General features: G+C 47.0%; 1 protein-coding gene across 10 annotated transcripts in view; it reads left to right on the top strand.

Annotated features, from left to right (window-relative positions):
• SLC8A3 (solute carrier family 8 member A3) overlaps nt 1-12184 on the top strand; it is a 153875-nt gene extending 141691 nt beyond the window's left edge. For 4 of the 10 annotated variants that reach the window (XM_013989127.2, XM_013989125.2, XM_001927958.4 and 1 more), the window contains exons 4-8: nt 94-111; nt 4357-4481; nt 5023-5122; nt 6956-7231; nt 10067-12184. In XM_013989127.2, the coding sequence (XP_013844581.1) occupies nt 94-111; nt 4357-4481; nt 5023-5122; nt 6956-7231; nt 10067-10443 (896 nt within the window). In that variant the 3' untranslated portion in view covers nt 10444-12184. The remainder of the gene's footprint in view (nt 1-93; nt 112-4356; nt 4482-5022; nt 5123-6955; nt 7232-10066) is intronic. The other 6 variants (XM_021099412.1, XM_005656358.3, XM_013989130.2 and 3 more) reach the window with 2 other exon arrangements.

Below are 17787 nucleotides of genomic sequence, written 5' to 3'. Positions count from 1 at the left end.
TGCCACCAGAAAGCCTGGGGACACTTTCAACGTGGGACCTTAATGCTCTTTCCTTTTCTTTCTTTCCCTTGTCTGGTACCCATTTACAAACAGTGCTCCTGTTGTCTCCAGGTAAGAGGTGTCTTCCCCCCTTTTTCTGCTTCTTGACAGTGCTATTATTTAGTTCAAGACCAGTGTTCTTTGATTTATTGACTAGGAATTGTGTGCTCAAGTTAACCTAACCAGTTCTCCTAAGGAGTGGGAGATTTATTTCCCAAAATTTCTGAAATACTTTTGAGGACATAGATGGTTCCTTGAGCACCATTTCTATCTATTTCTGGATGTGAGTGAAGACCTAGCTGTTCCTCTCTGGGACCAGGAAGAGGACTGAAACTTACCAAAGAGATGATGGATCAGTCATAGGCGTCTCCTGAGTCTTAATTCATCTGTCATCTCATGTGGGGCAGGGAGGATGAGAGTCAGAGCTGAGTCTCCTAATAGGATCATGATGGGATGAGAAAAAATACTTTGGTCCAGGAAAAAATAATCAGCAGCTGCTGTAAGAACATAAAAAGCAATTTTTAAGGAATCTGGAATTTTATTGATCCTGGAGCTCTTCCATCTCATCATAGCAGAGATCTAAATTTCTAGAATGGTGGTTCATTTGTCATTGATGCTTGAAGTCATACATGCCATGAACAATAAGAATAATTAGAATATTATGGGGGTGGGTGCAATTATCTGGCTGGAAATAGAAATTTGGGAGAATTTATATTTGAGATATATTATCATGCAGAATCTACATCCTTTGGTAGGACATACATCTACTTTAAGAGTATGCATCTGTGGAATCAAATCATGAACAATATCCAACTTTGTGAACAGTTAGGAAAGCATCTCCAGCATGTCAGCGATACCATAACCCTCAGTGCAGGCAGAGTGAGCTATACAAGACATCTCAATATACATTAAAATAACATCTTACATTTCATCAGTTCTTTGAACATATAAAATATTAAGGTCATTTGAGAGGCAAAACATCTTACAGAATTCATTGGTACTCAGTCACTGTAGGCTCTACGCTGGGTTTGAGAAGGGGCAGTGTGCATAGTAAGGACATTTACCTCCTTGGAGTCTTAAACAACAATAACAACAAAAATGTAAGTAAACCCTACATTATCCCTTTCTAGACAAGAAAAATACTCCCAGTTCCTTGGCCTCTTACTTCCTCTTTCATCAATAGGATAATGTTTCACTGTTCTCCCAGGTATTTAATGTCAGAGCATTGGGTGTTCTTTCTCCACTTCATTCATCTTCTGGTCTAAGAAGGCATTTGGGTTTCTTTGTTCCAAATCTTGCCTCTACCCTGCAGCAGCCGCACACATATGCACACAACAAAGACTGTGATTTAATTTAAGCCTTGTTGTAGTTTTAACACATTGGCCCGAAATACCAGTAGAAGCTAAAATAAAAAAAGGTGTCATTTCCTAGATCTTATAATCTGCAAACCTTCAATTTAGGAGCCATTGGTTAGACTCTAAATCCACTAGAAATCTCAAATCCTTATTTGGATTTTCCCAGGTGGCCAGACAAACATGATTCAAAATGCCTGATGATGAAAGATGGAGAGAAAATATATTAAGTCAGAGCTACAGCACCAAGCTCAGGGACCTGGGAGTTAGAGCACTGGCTGCATTGCTCCATTTCTTTCCAAGGATATCTGTAGAACATTCCTGGCAATCTATGCCAGTCTGACCTGGCAAGCTCTTTCCTCTTCCCATACTTGTTTAACCTTCCATTCCATTAATAGTTTCATTCTTTCTTTCTCCCCCTCCTACTTTTCTTAGATCTGAGAGTTTGTTTAGTTGGTCTCAATATCAAGATCACTTGTTATTTATTATCTTCACTTGCAGTTCTGAGGACTTACATAAACAGTGATTAGAATAATTATGGGTTTTGTTTTTTTTTTTTTTTTTGGTTTGAGACTTATCACTCTCTCAAGAAATTAGCTTAATTTGAATGTAAAGGATAATGATTACAAAAGTAGAAGAAGGCAGGAATTACCACCAAACCAAAACTAAATCAGAGTTGATTTAAAGGCATGTGAATCAATCAGTTTATATATTGATTGATATATATATAGTACTTCTGTGGGGCTGTGGGAAATTCAAAGATTGAGGATTGGTTATTTGTCAGAGATTTTTGCAGAAAGCTAGTTGGAAGAACTGACTGTCACCACAGTAGTGGATGGGTCAGAAGGTAGATCAATATCCTGCCAGATGGATATAGTGCCAGATTGATGGCTAGACAAGAGGTTAGACAGGTACATTTATAAGTCACTGGAGAGTTCATTATATTGGTATAAAGTTCTTGTGGCACATGTAAAGTATGACATGGGGGATTTAGGGAGGGAGGAGTGGAATAATACTGTTACTGCTAGGATAGGCATTGTGATATGGTGCCAAAAGCCACAGGAAGAGGAAAAGAGTACCCATGTTTTTAAGGAATCTATATATACATCTTTTTCCAATAGTATTCTTATGTTGAGTGGCTTGCAGTCTGGCTTCTAGGATTGCTAACTTCATAGCCAGACTTACCTTCAAAATTAAGTAATGAGAGACTCATAATCAATAGATTAAATGAAGTCAGGCTGCTAGAGGATGTCTGCTTACAAATGTACAGAAGGACATTGATCCTTAAGAAATAATTTTTTTCTGGGAGTTCCCGTTGTGACTCAGTGGTTAACAAATCCGACTAGGAACCATGAGGTTGCGGGTTCGGTCCCTACCCTTGCTCAGTGGGTTAACGATCTGGCGTTGCCGTGAGCTGTGGTGTAGGTTGCAGACGCGGCTCGGATCCTGCGTTGCTGTGGCTCTGGCGTAGGCCGGTGGCTACAGCTCCGATTAGACCCCTAGCCTGGGAACCTCCATATGCCGCAGGAGCAGCCCAAAGAAATAGCAAAAAGACAAAAAAAAAAAAAAAAGAAAGAAAGAAAGAAAGAAAGAAATAATTTTTTTCTGAAAGGGGTCACCAACACTAGAGGGAGGACAGCACCATGGACAGCTCCCCAATATTTGGGGGATTGCCTTCTGTGTTTGGTGCTAGAAGCACTGAGTAAAAATAGCCAGCGTGTGAATTCTCTACACACTCTTACCAGTCTTCATTCAGAACAACTAAGAAAATCCTTATGTAAAATAGGCTCTCTTCTTGGTGTATAGTCTTTGCTGTGAATTCTTTTCCTTGCAACCTCAAGAGCTCAAGTCTCACCCCTCCCCATGCTTCACCAATCCCCAAGATAGAAAAGAAGACCTTCTTGGCCTCTCACCCATTTTTGTCCTTGACATTATTCAGGGACTAGAAAATTCCCCTAGGAGATTCACTGTGTGGAATGAAAGTAACTAAAGAGCCAAATAAAAGAATTAATTGCATGTGAGAATGTGGACTCGGATGGAAAGAGTTTTAAATGAGCTCTGAAAGAAACAGACTGCCAAGAGCAATTTTCTAATCAAAGGGGAATAAAGAGATTCCATCTCTATTTCACTTTAATCCGCAAAACACGTCTTCATGGTGAAGTGGTCTTAAAATGGACTCGCCAGCTGAAGTGGAAAAAGTTTCTAACTATTCAACATGCGAAGGGATCCTGGTAAATGACTCAAGATGCTGAAGGGCCACAGGGAATGCCTCAAAAGGAAGGAAATCAAGAGCTTTCTTTTGTTTTGTTTTGAATATTTCAGAAGAAATATTCCTTATTCCTTAGAAGTCCTGGAGAAGCTTTCATTTGGAAATCATGAAGTTTGGGGAGGAAATCTTCCAAGTTTCTCATTGTGCAGCTAATATTCACTAGTATGAGATGTAGCTATTCCTGGAAACATCTCTTCTTTCTCCTTTATAGAGGGGATAGTCCCAAGAGTATTGGAAACAGATGTTATTGTGAACAAGTAGACATTCCCTTTGGATCAAAATATGTTTCTGACCCGCAAGAACCCTTACAGGAAGCAGCTGAACAAACAGACATGCCTAACTGTTCAAAATCTTTAAAGGTCAAGAGATTTGGCTTTTGTTTCCACCTCTTCAGTGGTTACCAAATGACTTGGGACTTTGCTTAGTGCTGTTTCTCAGATGGTCTTAGGGTCAGGTTGCCCACCCAGGTATAAAATGGAAAGAGGAATATTTAATTGAGACCTATGGAATCTTCTCATGGCCTGATGACCATGAAGTATTCAGCACTTTATAGAAAGAGGCACTAAAAAATACACAGAATCTCCATCCTCAAGAGCTATTTGCTGTAAGCCCAATGCCCACACCCAATACTCTGAGCTTTAGATTTCCAGGGAATGGCAGATATGCTAAAGTTAGTCTGATTTTGTTTTGTTGCAGAGGTGACAGACAGGAAGCTGACTGTGGAGGAAGAGGAAGCCAAGAGGATAGCGGAAATGGGAAAGCCAATATTGGGGGAACACCCCAAACTAGAGGTCATCATTGAAGAGTCCTATGAGTTCAAGGTCAGGCCATAAGTGAGATATAATCGAATAATGGATTAATGAAGTGGGAGGGAGAAGACCTGAACTTTTGTTCCAGTTTTACCACTGAATGTGTGAAGTTGAAACTAAACAAATAAATCACTTACCCACTCCCCGTTTTCCCGTATGTAATACGGAACAAACAGTACTGGCTTTTGTATCCCAGGAATATTGTGAAGAAACATAACATAGCCCATGGAATAAATGAGCTATAAAGCTCCTGAATGTATCATCGCTATTGTTTAATTTTTAAAACAAAGATACTAAAATTCACTACTCCAGGGCTAGATTTGTTGACGTCATTATCCATCTTCTCTCTGTATTATTTAAATATCCAATGTCAGCAGTCACAAGCAAAGAAAAGGACAATAGAAGGACTATCTCAGAACATACCACCTAAGGCTGTCCATGCATAACTTTCAGAACCCATGTATGGATCCCCCTGAAATGCAGGGTATCGTTCAAACTTCTATGGTTCTGAGCCTTCCAACCTCATGGTTCCAAGTTTTTATCTCCCTGACAGAGTACGGTGGACAAGCTGATCAGGAAGACAAACCTGGCCTTGGTTGTGGGGACCCATTCCTGGAGGGACCAGTTCATGGAGGCCATCACTGTCAGTGCAGGTAAGGGGGTCTCAAGATGGGCACAGGCCTTACTGGGAGGAGCAGGCAGCTCCGGAGAAGGAAGAACACAGCCACGTCCACAGCCCGCCAATCTCTGGGAGGGGCTCTGTGGCCAGTTGTCCCAGCTCTAGTCCTAGATGTTTGCCTTTTCGCTGGGTCATTTTGGAAGAGCATCGTGGAGTGACTGAAAGAGCATGGCTCTCTGTGGTTTCAAACCCTGGTTCTGCTGTGTGAACTGGGACAAGCTACCCTCTCTGTGCTTCGATTTCCTCATCCCCAAAGAGAACTGTTGCTACCTTTCCCAGCAAAGAAAGTACTAAAAGCCAGAGGCTGGCACCAATAGAAACTGAATAAATGCCGTTTGCCATCATTCTGTCCTCTTACTCATTTGGTCCTTTTTTTCTGTAAAATGGAGAACTGTTCTAATTTAGAGATGTGAGTGTCTGGGGTTTGTGAAACCTTTGCATTGACTGACAAACCTCCACCCTGGATGATTCCAGACCTCTCCTCGGCACTTAGTGACAGGTTTCTTCACTGGGGACCCACAGCACAGCACAGCGTCTCAGAGGCCTATGCATGGCTTGGTATGGGGATGAGAAGGGTCTCACCCCCCCCACCCCAGGATTGCCGCTCAGCACCACGGAGGTCTCCTTGTGCTGCCCAGCCCTCCTGGCCCTGTCTCTTTCTGTAAAGCTTTGTTGTCATAGCAACCCACTAGGTCACATCCCAGAGGTCCCAGCACCAGAACAAAAGTAAGGCCAGGAAGAAAGGACCACTTCTGCTGGGATTGCGGCCCCACTTTTCCCATCACCCGCTTCAGATACTCCCAGTTCCCCCTCTGATGACCTTACTTTGTCCCTAAAGAGGCAATAAGTGGAATATTGGCCACATAATCTAGCTCCCTCCTTTTTTAAAGGAAGGAATTGAGGAGATTTACCCCACATTCCAGATTCTGTTCACAGCAAAAAGCTGTAATTGGAACCCAAGGAGTCAGGACGCCTGCATCTACTGGTCATGTCAAAACATGCCAGAGGTTGCCCTTGACCGGGCACCAGGGTGCCCCAGCACCTCTCCTCCTGGACTGCTGAGTGGGTGACTCCGCCCACACTTCCCAGCAGGAACAAACAGTGCCCATCCCTGTTCTGTCCCATGGGATATTTGGAGGATGGCACTGACTCCCCAGTAGGCCCACATGATTTGGAGTGACAGCTGTCCCACTGGGGATGGATAATGACCAGAAGCACGAGGTTTCTGCAGCTGTCATGTCAGGAAAATGAGAGAGGAGCACCAGGGGTGCCCAGAAAAAGCAGACACCCAGCTGACTTCACTTGTCTTCACCTCAGCAACCCAGTGCTGGCTCCATCCACTCTCTCCCTGCCCTGTCCCTCTCTCATTCTTGCAACCTATCTCTTTCCCTTCTCTCTTTGTTTCTTTTTTTCTTTTTTTTTTTTTTTTTTTTTTTAGGCGGGGGCACGCCCACAGCATGTGGAAGTTCTCGGGCCAGGGATTGAACCCACTCCACTGAGCCACTGCAGCGACAACGCCAGATCCTTATCCTGCTGCTCCACAAGGGAACTCCTGTCCCTTCTCTTTCTTATTTCCCATCCTCTCCCTCTTACTCGCCTTGCGTGCCTTGCATTCAAATTGACCAGTAGGGCAACCCAACTCGTTTGCCATTTCCACCTCTTTTCGGGTGCCCGAACCGGCAGCCCAAGAGCGAGCTGGAGTCTCTGTACAGCTGATGATGCTTGTGATGTGGGTTGGGCTTGACTTTCTCACCAGTAAGGATCTGACCCTGAGGCGCTTTCCCGGGTCTGTTTATCTCGCCTTCAGCAGGAGACGAGGATGAAGATGAGTCAGGCGAGGAGAGGCTGCCCTCCTGCTTTGACTACGTCATGCACTTCCTGACGGTCTTCTGGAAGGTGCTGTTCGCCTGCGTGCCCCCCACAGAGTACTGCCATGGCTGGGCCTGCTTCGTTGTCTCCATCCTCATCATTGGCATGCTCACGGCCATCATCGGGGACCTGGCCTCCCACTTCGGCTGCACCATTGGCCTCAAGGACTCCGTCACGGCTGTTGTTTTTGTGGCGTTTGGCACCTCTGTGCCAGGTGAGAGAGGCGGGTGCTTGGATTTGCAGAGAGGATATTATCACCTGGTTCAAGTGACCCCTCCCCACTTGGCCTCAGTGTCTTCTTTACCATCTCAGAGCTGAGCTTGACAGAGCCGCTGCCCTTGAGGTACACAAAAGTCACTCAAGGGGATCCCTGATAGGAAGAATGATCCCTAACATTTGATGTATCAGGCAGTATGTCTGCTAAGAGTTCACAGTGCCCATCCCTGCTCTGTGCTCATCAAAACCTTATTCGACAGGGAGAGTTAGGAGCCCCACTTGACAGATGAGGAGACTGAGGCCTACCGAGGTTGAATAAGTGGCCATTTCTTAACCTCCACATGAGATGATCCGGCTACAGCTGGATTCTTCTCCCACTTCCCACCAGCAGTCTCAGAGAGGCTGCAGCTTATCAGCCTGCTTGAAGACAGTGTGGTAGAAATGCCCAGAGACCTCTCCGCCCAGGACACCTGTGAGTCCAGAGCGTCTCCCAGCAGGACAGGTGAAGGAAGCTTCGTGAGCTCTTGTCCTTTCTTATGATGAATTACCATGCTTTTATTTTCTTATCAACACCTAGAGAGGCACAGGAATAAGCATGTGTTTATTCATCCCTTAGACAAATACAGCCTGATACAGTCCTGTGCTAGTTGCTGGGACTATAATGGGAAACAAGAGAGGCAGGCCCCCTTCTCTATGTGGAGTTTATAATCTAATGGAGAGATCACTTTCAACTACTAGAATTAAGATCATCTCGATAAGGTCTATGACGAAAAAGTCCAGGTGCTTTGCAAGTATAAAACAGGGGACCTCAGCAAGGCTGGGCTAGGGCTGGCTTCAAAGAGAGGATATATGTCAGCTGGGCTGGGCAGGCCAGCAGCAGTTAGCAGGCGGAGAGGGACTGTGTTAGCTCAGGTTCCTCAGTTCAGCTGGGGTCTCCCAAGGTATCTGAACTCCTGCCAGGGAGCTGGCCTCCCAGTTGCCGTAGGAAGAAAGAGACTGCCTCCTCCTGCAGAAGGGCTGGGCTGAATCTCATCAGACAGGACTCTGCTGGCTGGAAAGGCTTCTTGTGCCAAGAAAACATATCCTCTTGGAGAGTAACTGAATCTACATGACAGTCTAGGAAAACCTCTTCCGCAAACGCCAGTGCATACCGGTAGGATTATCTGTACATTAAAGATGCAAGAGATTTGGCTGTCATGGGAATGCGTCATGTTAGGAAATTCAATGGGTAATTCAAAGAAGGCTTTGTGAAGGAGATGCCCTGTGATTTATTTCTGTTCCCCTGGGCCTTGAGGCACTGGAAATACCAGAGGGGAAGGAGCAGGTATGGGTAAAAGGGACAGATGTGGGAAGAAGTTGCAGAGAATAAAGGGAAAAAATTTAAGCAAAAAAAAAAATGTACACACTACTATATATTACATGGATAACCAACAAGGACCTACTGTATAGCACAGGGAAGTATACTCTAGATCTTAACTATACTCAATATTCACATATATAGTCATTATATATATGAATCACTTTGCTGTACACTTGAAACTAACACAATATTGTACCTCAACCATATTTTAATGAAACTTTTTTTTAAAAAAAGCAAGGTCAGGAGTTCCCATTGTGGCGCAGTGGTTAATGAACCCAACTAGGAACCATGAGGTTGCAGGTTCGATCCCTGGCCTCACTCAGTGGGTCAGGGATCTGGTGTTGCCATGAGCTGTGGTGTAGGTTGCAGATACAGCTCGGATCCCGAGTTGCTGTGGCTCTGGTGCAGGCCGGCAGCTGCAGTTCTAATTAGACCCCTAGCCTGGGAACCTCCATATGCTGCGGGCATGGCCCTAGAAAAGACCAAAAAAATTAATAATAATAATAAAAATGAAAGCAAGGCCATAGGCAGGAAAAGGCAAGAGATTTTCTCTGGGAGAAAATTGGCAATGAGGAGGCAGGCCAGGACAAGCAGGCAAGGAAGAGAGCTTGGGGCATTTCCAGGTCCTTGCAGTGGGTCCAGAGAACAGCTGACAGCATTGGGGGCTTGGAGAAGGTTACACTGTGGTCCACTCAGCTGAAGCTCTCTGCATGTCAGGTGATGCTACGGAAAGAGCTCGTACACAAGGGCTTTGGGGCCAAATCTTTTGCTTACTTACCTTGAGTTGATTCCTTGACCCTTATTTTTTCCTAACCTGTCAGACAAAGGGTGCCTAGATGGCCCTGCCCGTCCCTCCAGTGCCAACATCTCAAGTCAAGCAGCCCGCAAGGCCCTGTGCTTCATATACTTTAACTGCAAAGCCAGAGTCCCATCTCCCTTGAGTCCCCAGCTCCCTCTGCACGTCTCCATCATGGTTCCCCAGCATGTCCTCTGTCCCCACAAGTCCAACACCTAGCATGATGCTAAACTAAGCCCACAGGCTCCATCACAGTCAGCGTTGCTGTGAGTAAATGCCCCGTGTGACAGGTGCAATCAGACACTTACTCTAAGCAGCTTCCCAGGATGTCACAGTTCCCTGCGGAGATATCATGGGATACCAAACTCCCTTTACCGAAAAAGCAGTCCAAAAGCAACAACAAATCCACTCGGTAGATATCAGGACTGAAAAGATCCTGGGACTCTCTCAGACTCAGGCCGATGAGGAATGGGAAGCCCAGAGAACTGAGGCGACTTGTCCCAAGGCCTCACAACTTACTGATGGCAGAGCTGGGGGGGCGGGGGTGCTGCCAAGCCCCCCGCCTCTCATTCCCAGGCTCAACCTGCCGGCCCCAGCCGCCTTTTGGACCTTCTCAAACATAGGTGCTCCCCGTCTCAGCCTCCCGCCAGCTCCCATTTGTCTCTGCCTCTTTGCAGATACATTTGCCAGCAAAGCAGCCGCCATCCAGGACGTGTATGCAGACGCCTCCATTGGCAACGTCACGGGCAGCAACGCCGTCAACGTCTTCCTGGGCATCGGCCTGGCCTGGTCTGTGGCCGCCATCTACTGGGCCCTGCAGGGACAGGAGTTCCACGTGTCAGCTGGCACCCTGGCCTTCTCAGTCACCCTCTTCACCATCTTTGCGTTCGTGTGCATCAGCGTGCTCTTGTACCGCCGGCGGCCCCACCTGGGCGGGGAGCTGGGCGGCCCTCGTGGCTGCAAGCTGGCCACGACTTGGCTCTTTGGGAGCTTGTGGCTTCTCTACATACTCTTTGCCACGCTGGAGGCCTACTGCTACATCAAGGGGTTCTGAGCCCCCAGATGAGGCCTCCAGCCGGGCAGGCCTCGAACTTCTCCTAGGAGAAGGGCGCTTCCCCACCCGAGACCTCTCCAGGATGAGCAGCCCTGGAGAGGCAGCATCAGGACCCGAGCCCCAGGAACTTCACCCGACTAGGCCCTGGCAGTGAACTGAAAGGGCAGAGTCTTAATCAGCCCAACAGAACGGAGGCAACACCCACTTTACCAAGTATTTAATTCAATACGAAGCAACCACAGCAGCAGTCCACCTCCACCCCCTCTCCCACCCATGACCCTGACCCGTAGCCGAGGTCAGGCCCTTCTGCCATCTTCTACCTTCTGATTGTTCTACCTTCTGATTGTTCCTGGGGGGCAGGGTTTCTCCTGTCTGTCCAATTCGAGACCTCACCGTTCTCACTCCGCTGGCGAGGTGTGAAAATGAGTCCTATCCATGTGGCTGGCTTCGGGTTCTCTTTGCCTTGTCGTCATTATCTCGGTTGCTTTCATTTCCCCATCAGGTTTTGCCCAGCGTTTGTTTGTTCGTTCGTCTCGTATTTTTCTCTCTGAGGTTGGTGACAAAGGTGCTGTAAAGGAACCCAAGGTCTGAGCCGACGGGCAGAGCATGAACTTTCAACCACACACCTCCCACTCCCACTGGGTGACAGCTGTCTCCTGCTCCATGGACGTCCCTTCCCCCCATCTTTGAGTCTCTGCATTCTTGAGTGAAGTGATGGCATTAGGGTGGCAGTAAGTTTGCACACCCACCGTGGGGCGCTAAAGAACAGGGGGGCTGTGGCTGGAGCAGGAACAACTTTGTACCAAGCTTCTGTCGACATCCGGTTTCAAACAAGACCTTTTTCTCTTCCCTGCCCAAGCTTTTCAAACTCTCATCGTGTCCATGTCTATATGTTCATCCTTTTGCAGGAAGACCCACCACGGGAGAGACAGGGACAACATAGGAATGGAATGTGATGACGATGTAGAGCAGCAAGGGAAACAGAAAGGAAATACGACTCCTAAAGCATCTTTGGCTTCATATCTGAGGCAGGAGAGAAGCAGTGTCCACCTAGTGAGCTCTTTAAGGTGAAAGATTATCTTTCACGTCAGTGCTTCTGAGACATGTCAGCGTCACAGCCCTCTCACTTCCTAAAGCACCAGACTCAGAGCACTGATCTGTGTTTCTTGACTGAATGCAAAAACCTAGAGGTTTATAAGAAAATGAGGGGCTCCTTTCATCTTTCCTGGTCTCTCGGGCCATATTTAAAAGCATCTTTCCAAGACGGGAACTGGACCTCAGCTCTCCCACATTCCTGCTTGTTTTTAAACCTCGTGAGGCTCTTTTTCCAGCCTATGGGTTATTTCTTGCCTCAGTAGGAGGGATCTTAGTTGCCGTAATCCCATGGAGCCTGGGTTTATAGAAAGAGAGATGGCTGTGCCCTAGAAATTTTCCCAAAAAATTTTGAAAGGCTTTAAAACACACACACACACACACACACATACACATAACCACACATATGAAGTCACACAAAACTGCCCACAGATCTTTAGGCTTTCTGCATTGACATAAATACATTTTTTAAGGGAAAGAAGAAATTAAAAAAAAAAAACACCTGTTTAATTTTAAACACATTTTTAAGAAAAAAATACGAAAAAAGAAACAGTGCTCATGTTGTAAGCGATGTTGACCGTTGCCAGTGGAAATGCTGAGTTGGTTTTAAAAAAAAAATAAAAGCTATACTTATATCTCTCTAAATACAGCTTGCTTCTCCCCATGTTTCTTCAGGAAAAGGTCCAGGGGGCCACCTTGGGTTTCTTCTGAGCAGAGGTGGTTGAGGTAAACGCGTCATCTCCTGTTTGTAAGTGTTGCCTCCCCAGATGCCGATGGGCCAGACTCAGGATTTCTAAGACATAAGAATTGCTTCAGAGAAAGGCCGCCTGTCAAAAGCTGGACTTTAAGATGCTGCAGGACATAGACGGCAGTGCTGTGATGAGTAAAGGGAAAGAGCTTTTTGTATTAGGCCTGGCAGGACGGGATTCTAGCTAGACAAACAGTGCCCGGTATTTATTACCCACAGGCACATTCATTCATTCATTTACTCATTGCTCATCCCACAAGTGTATTTTGAACGCCTTCTGTGCTTTGAGCAACATCCTGGTGATACAAGGAAGAATCAGATAGCGTTTCTGGAGTTCCCGTTGTGGCTCAGTGGTAACCAACCCAACTAGTATCTATGAGCACGTGGGTTCGATCCCTGGCTCGCTCAGTGGATTAAGGACCCGGCATTGCCGTGAGCTGTGGCGTAGGTCACAGACGTGGCTCAGATCTGGCAATTGCTGTGGCTGTGGTGTAGGCCGGCAGCTGCAGCTCTGATTTGACCCCTAGCCTGGGAACCTCCATATGCCATGGGTGCGGCCCTTAAAAAAAAAAAAAAGAGTTTCTGACCTCAAGAGGGGAGGGTAAAGCTTCTTTTAAACAAGGGTCAATTGGGTTACAAGAAACAGAAACCCATGAACTAGGTCAAGAAATGAAGTGGGTGGAGGAAGATAAGGCAAAGTCCTGGTGCAGGGCTCCTGTTCTTGTTCCTTCTACCCGTGGGGCCTGTCCACTTTGTCCCCTCCCCCAGCCCCCAACATGCTTCCTAGGCTTGGCTCGGCTTGCCACCAGCCTCACACTCTATCATGACCTCCCAGCTCCGTTCCCCACAACAAACTAGAACATCTGTGTTTTAATCTGAGTGCAAATTCTCAGTGAAGACAAGGCGGCCAATCCCCCATCCCCAAAGGGCCATCCCCCCAGGACAGACTCCTCTGTAGAAGGCAGGGTGATCGGTGCGCCTGCGGACTGGTTACCTTGCGCCAGGTGACCACTCCTGGTCTGAACAACGCAGGTAAGGAGATGAGGGCGGTGACCACAGTGTATGTATTATCACTCTTTCCAAAAGCTTAGTGATGAGAAGAAGCCTACGAACCATAACGGTGCGGATAAAAACTACAGGTCTGTGCCGTGAGTGGTGGAAGAGTGGCATAGACGGAGCACCATGGGGGCGCAATGGAAAAAAACACTGACTAGCCTGGAAGAACTGGAAAAGGCTTCCCAGTGACTGGAACATTTAGGTAGGATCTTGAAGGCGTAAGTAGTGATGTACTTTGGTGAGGGGGCTGGGTGGTGAGGAACAGATGAGATGGGACAGCATCCTCAAAGGCACAGGGTGAAAGAAGCAGGGCCTGGCAGAGTCAGGAGATAACATAGTTGGTTGGCATGGCTGGAGGAGAGCTTTCAAAAGGACACCAGTCTGGACGTCCCGTAGTGGTTCGGCAGTAACCAACCCAGCTAGTATCCAGGAGGATGCAGGTTCGATCCCTGGCCTTGCTCCGTGGGTTAAGACTTTGGCGTTACTGTGACTGTGGTGTAGGTTGGCAGCTGCAGCTCCAATTCTCCCTCTAGCCTCGGAACTTCTATATGCCATGGGTGTGCACCCCCCCCCCAAAAAAAGGACACAAATCCACACCAAAAACAAACAAACAAAAACAGGGAGAAGGGTTTGGCTAGAAGGAGGCTCGTGGGGTTTTTTTTTGCCAGCTGTGAAGTTGACAATGAAAAATGCCCTTCAGCCAATGAAATGGTAGGTATGGAATCATGAAATCCATTCATCCCCATGTCTCCTGTCTTGTGAGTCATTTCTACGTTACCCAGATGCAGGCTTTGTCAAGAGAAGAGCTGGGCTGGACTGTGGAGAATGGGGAAGAGCACTGAGGAGGAGAGCCTGGGAGGCTGAGTGTGCGGTACCAGTAGAGAGGCCACCGTTCTGTGGACTTGAGCCAGTCCGCCTGCTCTTGGGATCAGTTTCCTAAACTACAGATGAGGTTTTGGTTTTTGTTTTCATTTGTTGGCCATGCCCATGGCATGCTGAAGTTCTCAGTCCAGGGATCAAACCCAAGTCACAGCAGTGACAACGCCAGGACCTTAACCCATTGAGCCATCAGGGAACTCCTACAAATAAGTTTTTCATAGATGGCGTCTGAAACCCATTACTTCCAGCTTTAACACTGTGATTCTAAAATATGTATCAGAATGTGTGTGTGTGTGTGTGTGTGTGTGTGTGTGTGTGTGTGTGTGTGTGTGTGTGTGAATAAGCAAACTGTCAACCTCATCTGATGGAGCACGGAAGACGTCTTTTTATCCTTTGGTTCTGTGACCTGTTAGTGTGACAAAGACATGGCCAGTGCTTGGGCACATGTCATCTTCAGCCCTTTTTATTGACAAAGCCCCCCCACCCCCATCCCCTTGACTCATTTATTACTTAGAATAATGTTAGCTGCTGTAATAAAGAAGCCCCAGCATTTCAGGGGCTTTGCAAAAGGAGCAGTTATTTCTCATTCGCATCATAACCCAGGGAGGATGTTTTCGGCCAGCAGGTGGCTTTCTTCCACATGGTGATTCAGGAATTCAGTTTTCTTCCACTTTGCGAAGCCTTTGCAGGCCTTGCAGTCAAGGGGCAGATGGGAAGAGGATTCGGGATGGCAGACACTTCTCGCTGCCATGGCTCCAAAATGATACTTACCACTTTTCTCTTAGTCTACTGATAAAATTAGTGACTTTAACACACTCAGATGCAAAGGAGACTGGGAAATACAGTCATGGCTGGGCAGCCACTTTACAATGATCACTGTCCTACAAAAGACAATTTTTTTTTTATGAATGGTTGCCTCTGCCACAACCCCTCAGTAATCAGAGATAGATATTTTTAGTATCAATGGCCAAAAGCCGTCTGACCTATGTCTATGTGGAGTCTTGTGGTTTACAAAAACATTTTGTATGCATGTGTTTAAATCAGTTAAGAACCACAAAGCTAGATTTTATTCCCATTTTATCACTGAGGTTCCGAGAGGTTAAACAATTGCCCGGGAGAGCACAGATAGTAAGAGGCAAGTCACAAACACAAGTCCTCTGATTCCAAATCTAAGCCCATCCCAGAACGTCACAGCCTCCTGTGACAAACACCAGAGCTAAGAATGAGACCCCAGGAGGCTGCTTTCCCCCTGAGAGGCCCTGGGAGGCAGCCGGCATTCAGCAAGAAAGGCGAAAAACCAGCCACCCCTGGCCTGTACGTCCTTCAGTTCCCTTCCCTTTGTCTCCATCCTTACTGAGCAAGGGCATCCTCTAGGGACAGCTGAATGGACCCATGTTCCAGTAAGAGCCAAACTGGTGGAAATCTCCAAAAAGAGAAATTTCCCTGTGAAAAAGTGATTGGGGTTAATGAGTTTAGTTACAATTAATGATGGATCATTGCCTGGTCCCAGGGAGAGGGTGATTTAAAAGACATCTTCCTGGGAAAAGATTCCTGGAAAACTGCCCTAGAAGACATGCCATGTAACATTTATGACATGCTCAGAAGCGAACGGGGAAATCAAACTGTGTTTATAAGAAATGAGATTAGCCTTTACTCAGAAACTTGAAGGGAATTCACCATTCTTTCTTAAGAATCTGGAAAGAATCTGGCTCAGCTGTTAATGAACCCAACTAGGAAGCACGAGGTGGTGGGTTTGATCCCTGGCCTTGCTCAGTGGGTTAAGGATCCGGTGTTGTCATGAGCCGCAGTGTAGGTCACAGACGCTGCTGGGATCCCGCATTGCTGTGGCTGTGGTGTAGGCCAGCGGCTACAGCTCCGATTCAACCCCTGGCCTGGGAACTTCCATATGCCCTGGGTGCAGCCCCAAAAAGCCAAAAAAAAAAAAAAAAAAAGCAAATTATTGGGATGATCCAAAAGGTTGGACAAGACTGAAAATCGACAGCTAACAGCAATTGGACATTTAGCACTTTTTGGCTCAAGTAACAGAGGAGGAGAGGTTTTGGGAGCTGAGAAGGAAAGTCGTGTAGATAAGCCTGTGAGAGGGGAGCGATTTCAGTCAAAAGGCACAGTCAGCACAAGGCAACCTCATAGGAAGAACCAGGGAAATAAATACCCTGTCCTCCCTCTCCTCGCCTCCTGCTCTGCCACCTCCTGCTGGACTCCTGGTTATCCAGACTCCCGGGAACTCCACTGATGCATCCACACAAGCCAGCCTTCCTTGGCAGAGCAGACAGCAGGAGAGAAGGGGGAAGAATGGATCTAGAGAGATGGGCAGGTTGCTGGCACAGCCTGTAGAGTTGTTGCAGTAATTTCATGCGATGAGAGACTTAGCAAAGTACCTGACGTATAAGAAAGCCCTTGCAGGTGAGAATGCAGAGGTCGTCTAAGGAGGTGGCACTAACTGCTCAAGGGCACATGGCTAGTTCCCAGCAAAGCCAGGTGGGGACCCCGGGAGTGGGCCCTCTCTCTACTGTCCCTCCCTGCCCTGCTGTACCACATGGCTTTGCTGCTGATGTGCAGCTGTCCTTCCCCCTTAGCTTCTCCTCAAGGAGTTATCTCCCCATAATTAGCCCTTCATGGAGTTCCAGTCGTGGCGCAGTGGTTAACGAATCTGACTAGGAACCATGAGGTTGCGGGTTCGGCCCCTGCCCTTGCTCAGTGGGTCAATGATCCAGTGTTGCCGGGTGCTGTGGTGTGGGTCGCAGATGTGGCTCGGATCCCGTGTTGCTGTGGCTGTGGCATAGGCTGGCAGCTACAGCTCCGATTAGACCCCTAGCCTGGGAACCTCCATATGCCATGGGAAGAGGGCCTAGAAAAGGCAAAAAGACTATAGCCCCTCACTACAACTTTCTGCAATGGGGTATACGTCTCATCATGCTATTTCCGCCTCATTTCACTGCCTCAGCAAGTAGATTTCACTGTACCTTTCCCTCAGCATCTCACATTTTACATGTTGACACTGCAGTAAACACACTGCTTCTTCCACATTTAATGGACTTTTCTGTTCATGTATCGCATACTTCTCTTTACATGTGTCAAATTAAGTGCCTTTAAGAATATAGAATTAGAGAGTTCCTTGATGGCCTAGCATTGACTCAGCATTGTCACTGTTGTGGCTTAGGTTACTGCTGTGGCTCAGGTTCAGTTGCTGACCTGGGAACTTCCACATGCCATGGGTATGGTCAAAAAAAAAAAAAAAAAAAAAAAAAAAAAAAAGACTATTAAAGGTCCAGAGAAGCAGCTTTGAATTCTGGCTCTACTGCCAGCTAGGTGTCTGATCTGCAGAAGATCACTTAACATATTGAGGTCTTGGATTTTTCGTGCATAAACCTTCAAGCAGGTGATTTCCCAGGCTCCTCCCAGCACCCAAGTTCACGGAGGCTGCAAAGGAAGAGGAGGAGGAGCATGACGCACAGAGCGTGTAGCAGGCACCGTGCCAAGTGCTTTCCCCTCATTATTGCGTTGAATCACCATGGCAACCCTGTAAGAAAAGATCCTTATCCTCATTT

This window comes from Sus scrofa, chromosome 7 (genome assembly GCF_000003025.6).
Source record: "Sus scrofa isolate TJ Tabasco breed Duroc chromosome 7, Sscrofa11.1, whole genome shotgun sequence".
Taxonomy (NCBI): domain Eukaryota; kingdom Metazoa; phylum Chordata; class Mammalia; order Artiodactyla; family Suidae; genus Sus; species Sus scrofa.
This window is presented reverse-complemented; position numbering and strand designations above follow the sequence as displayed.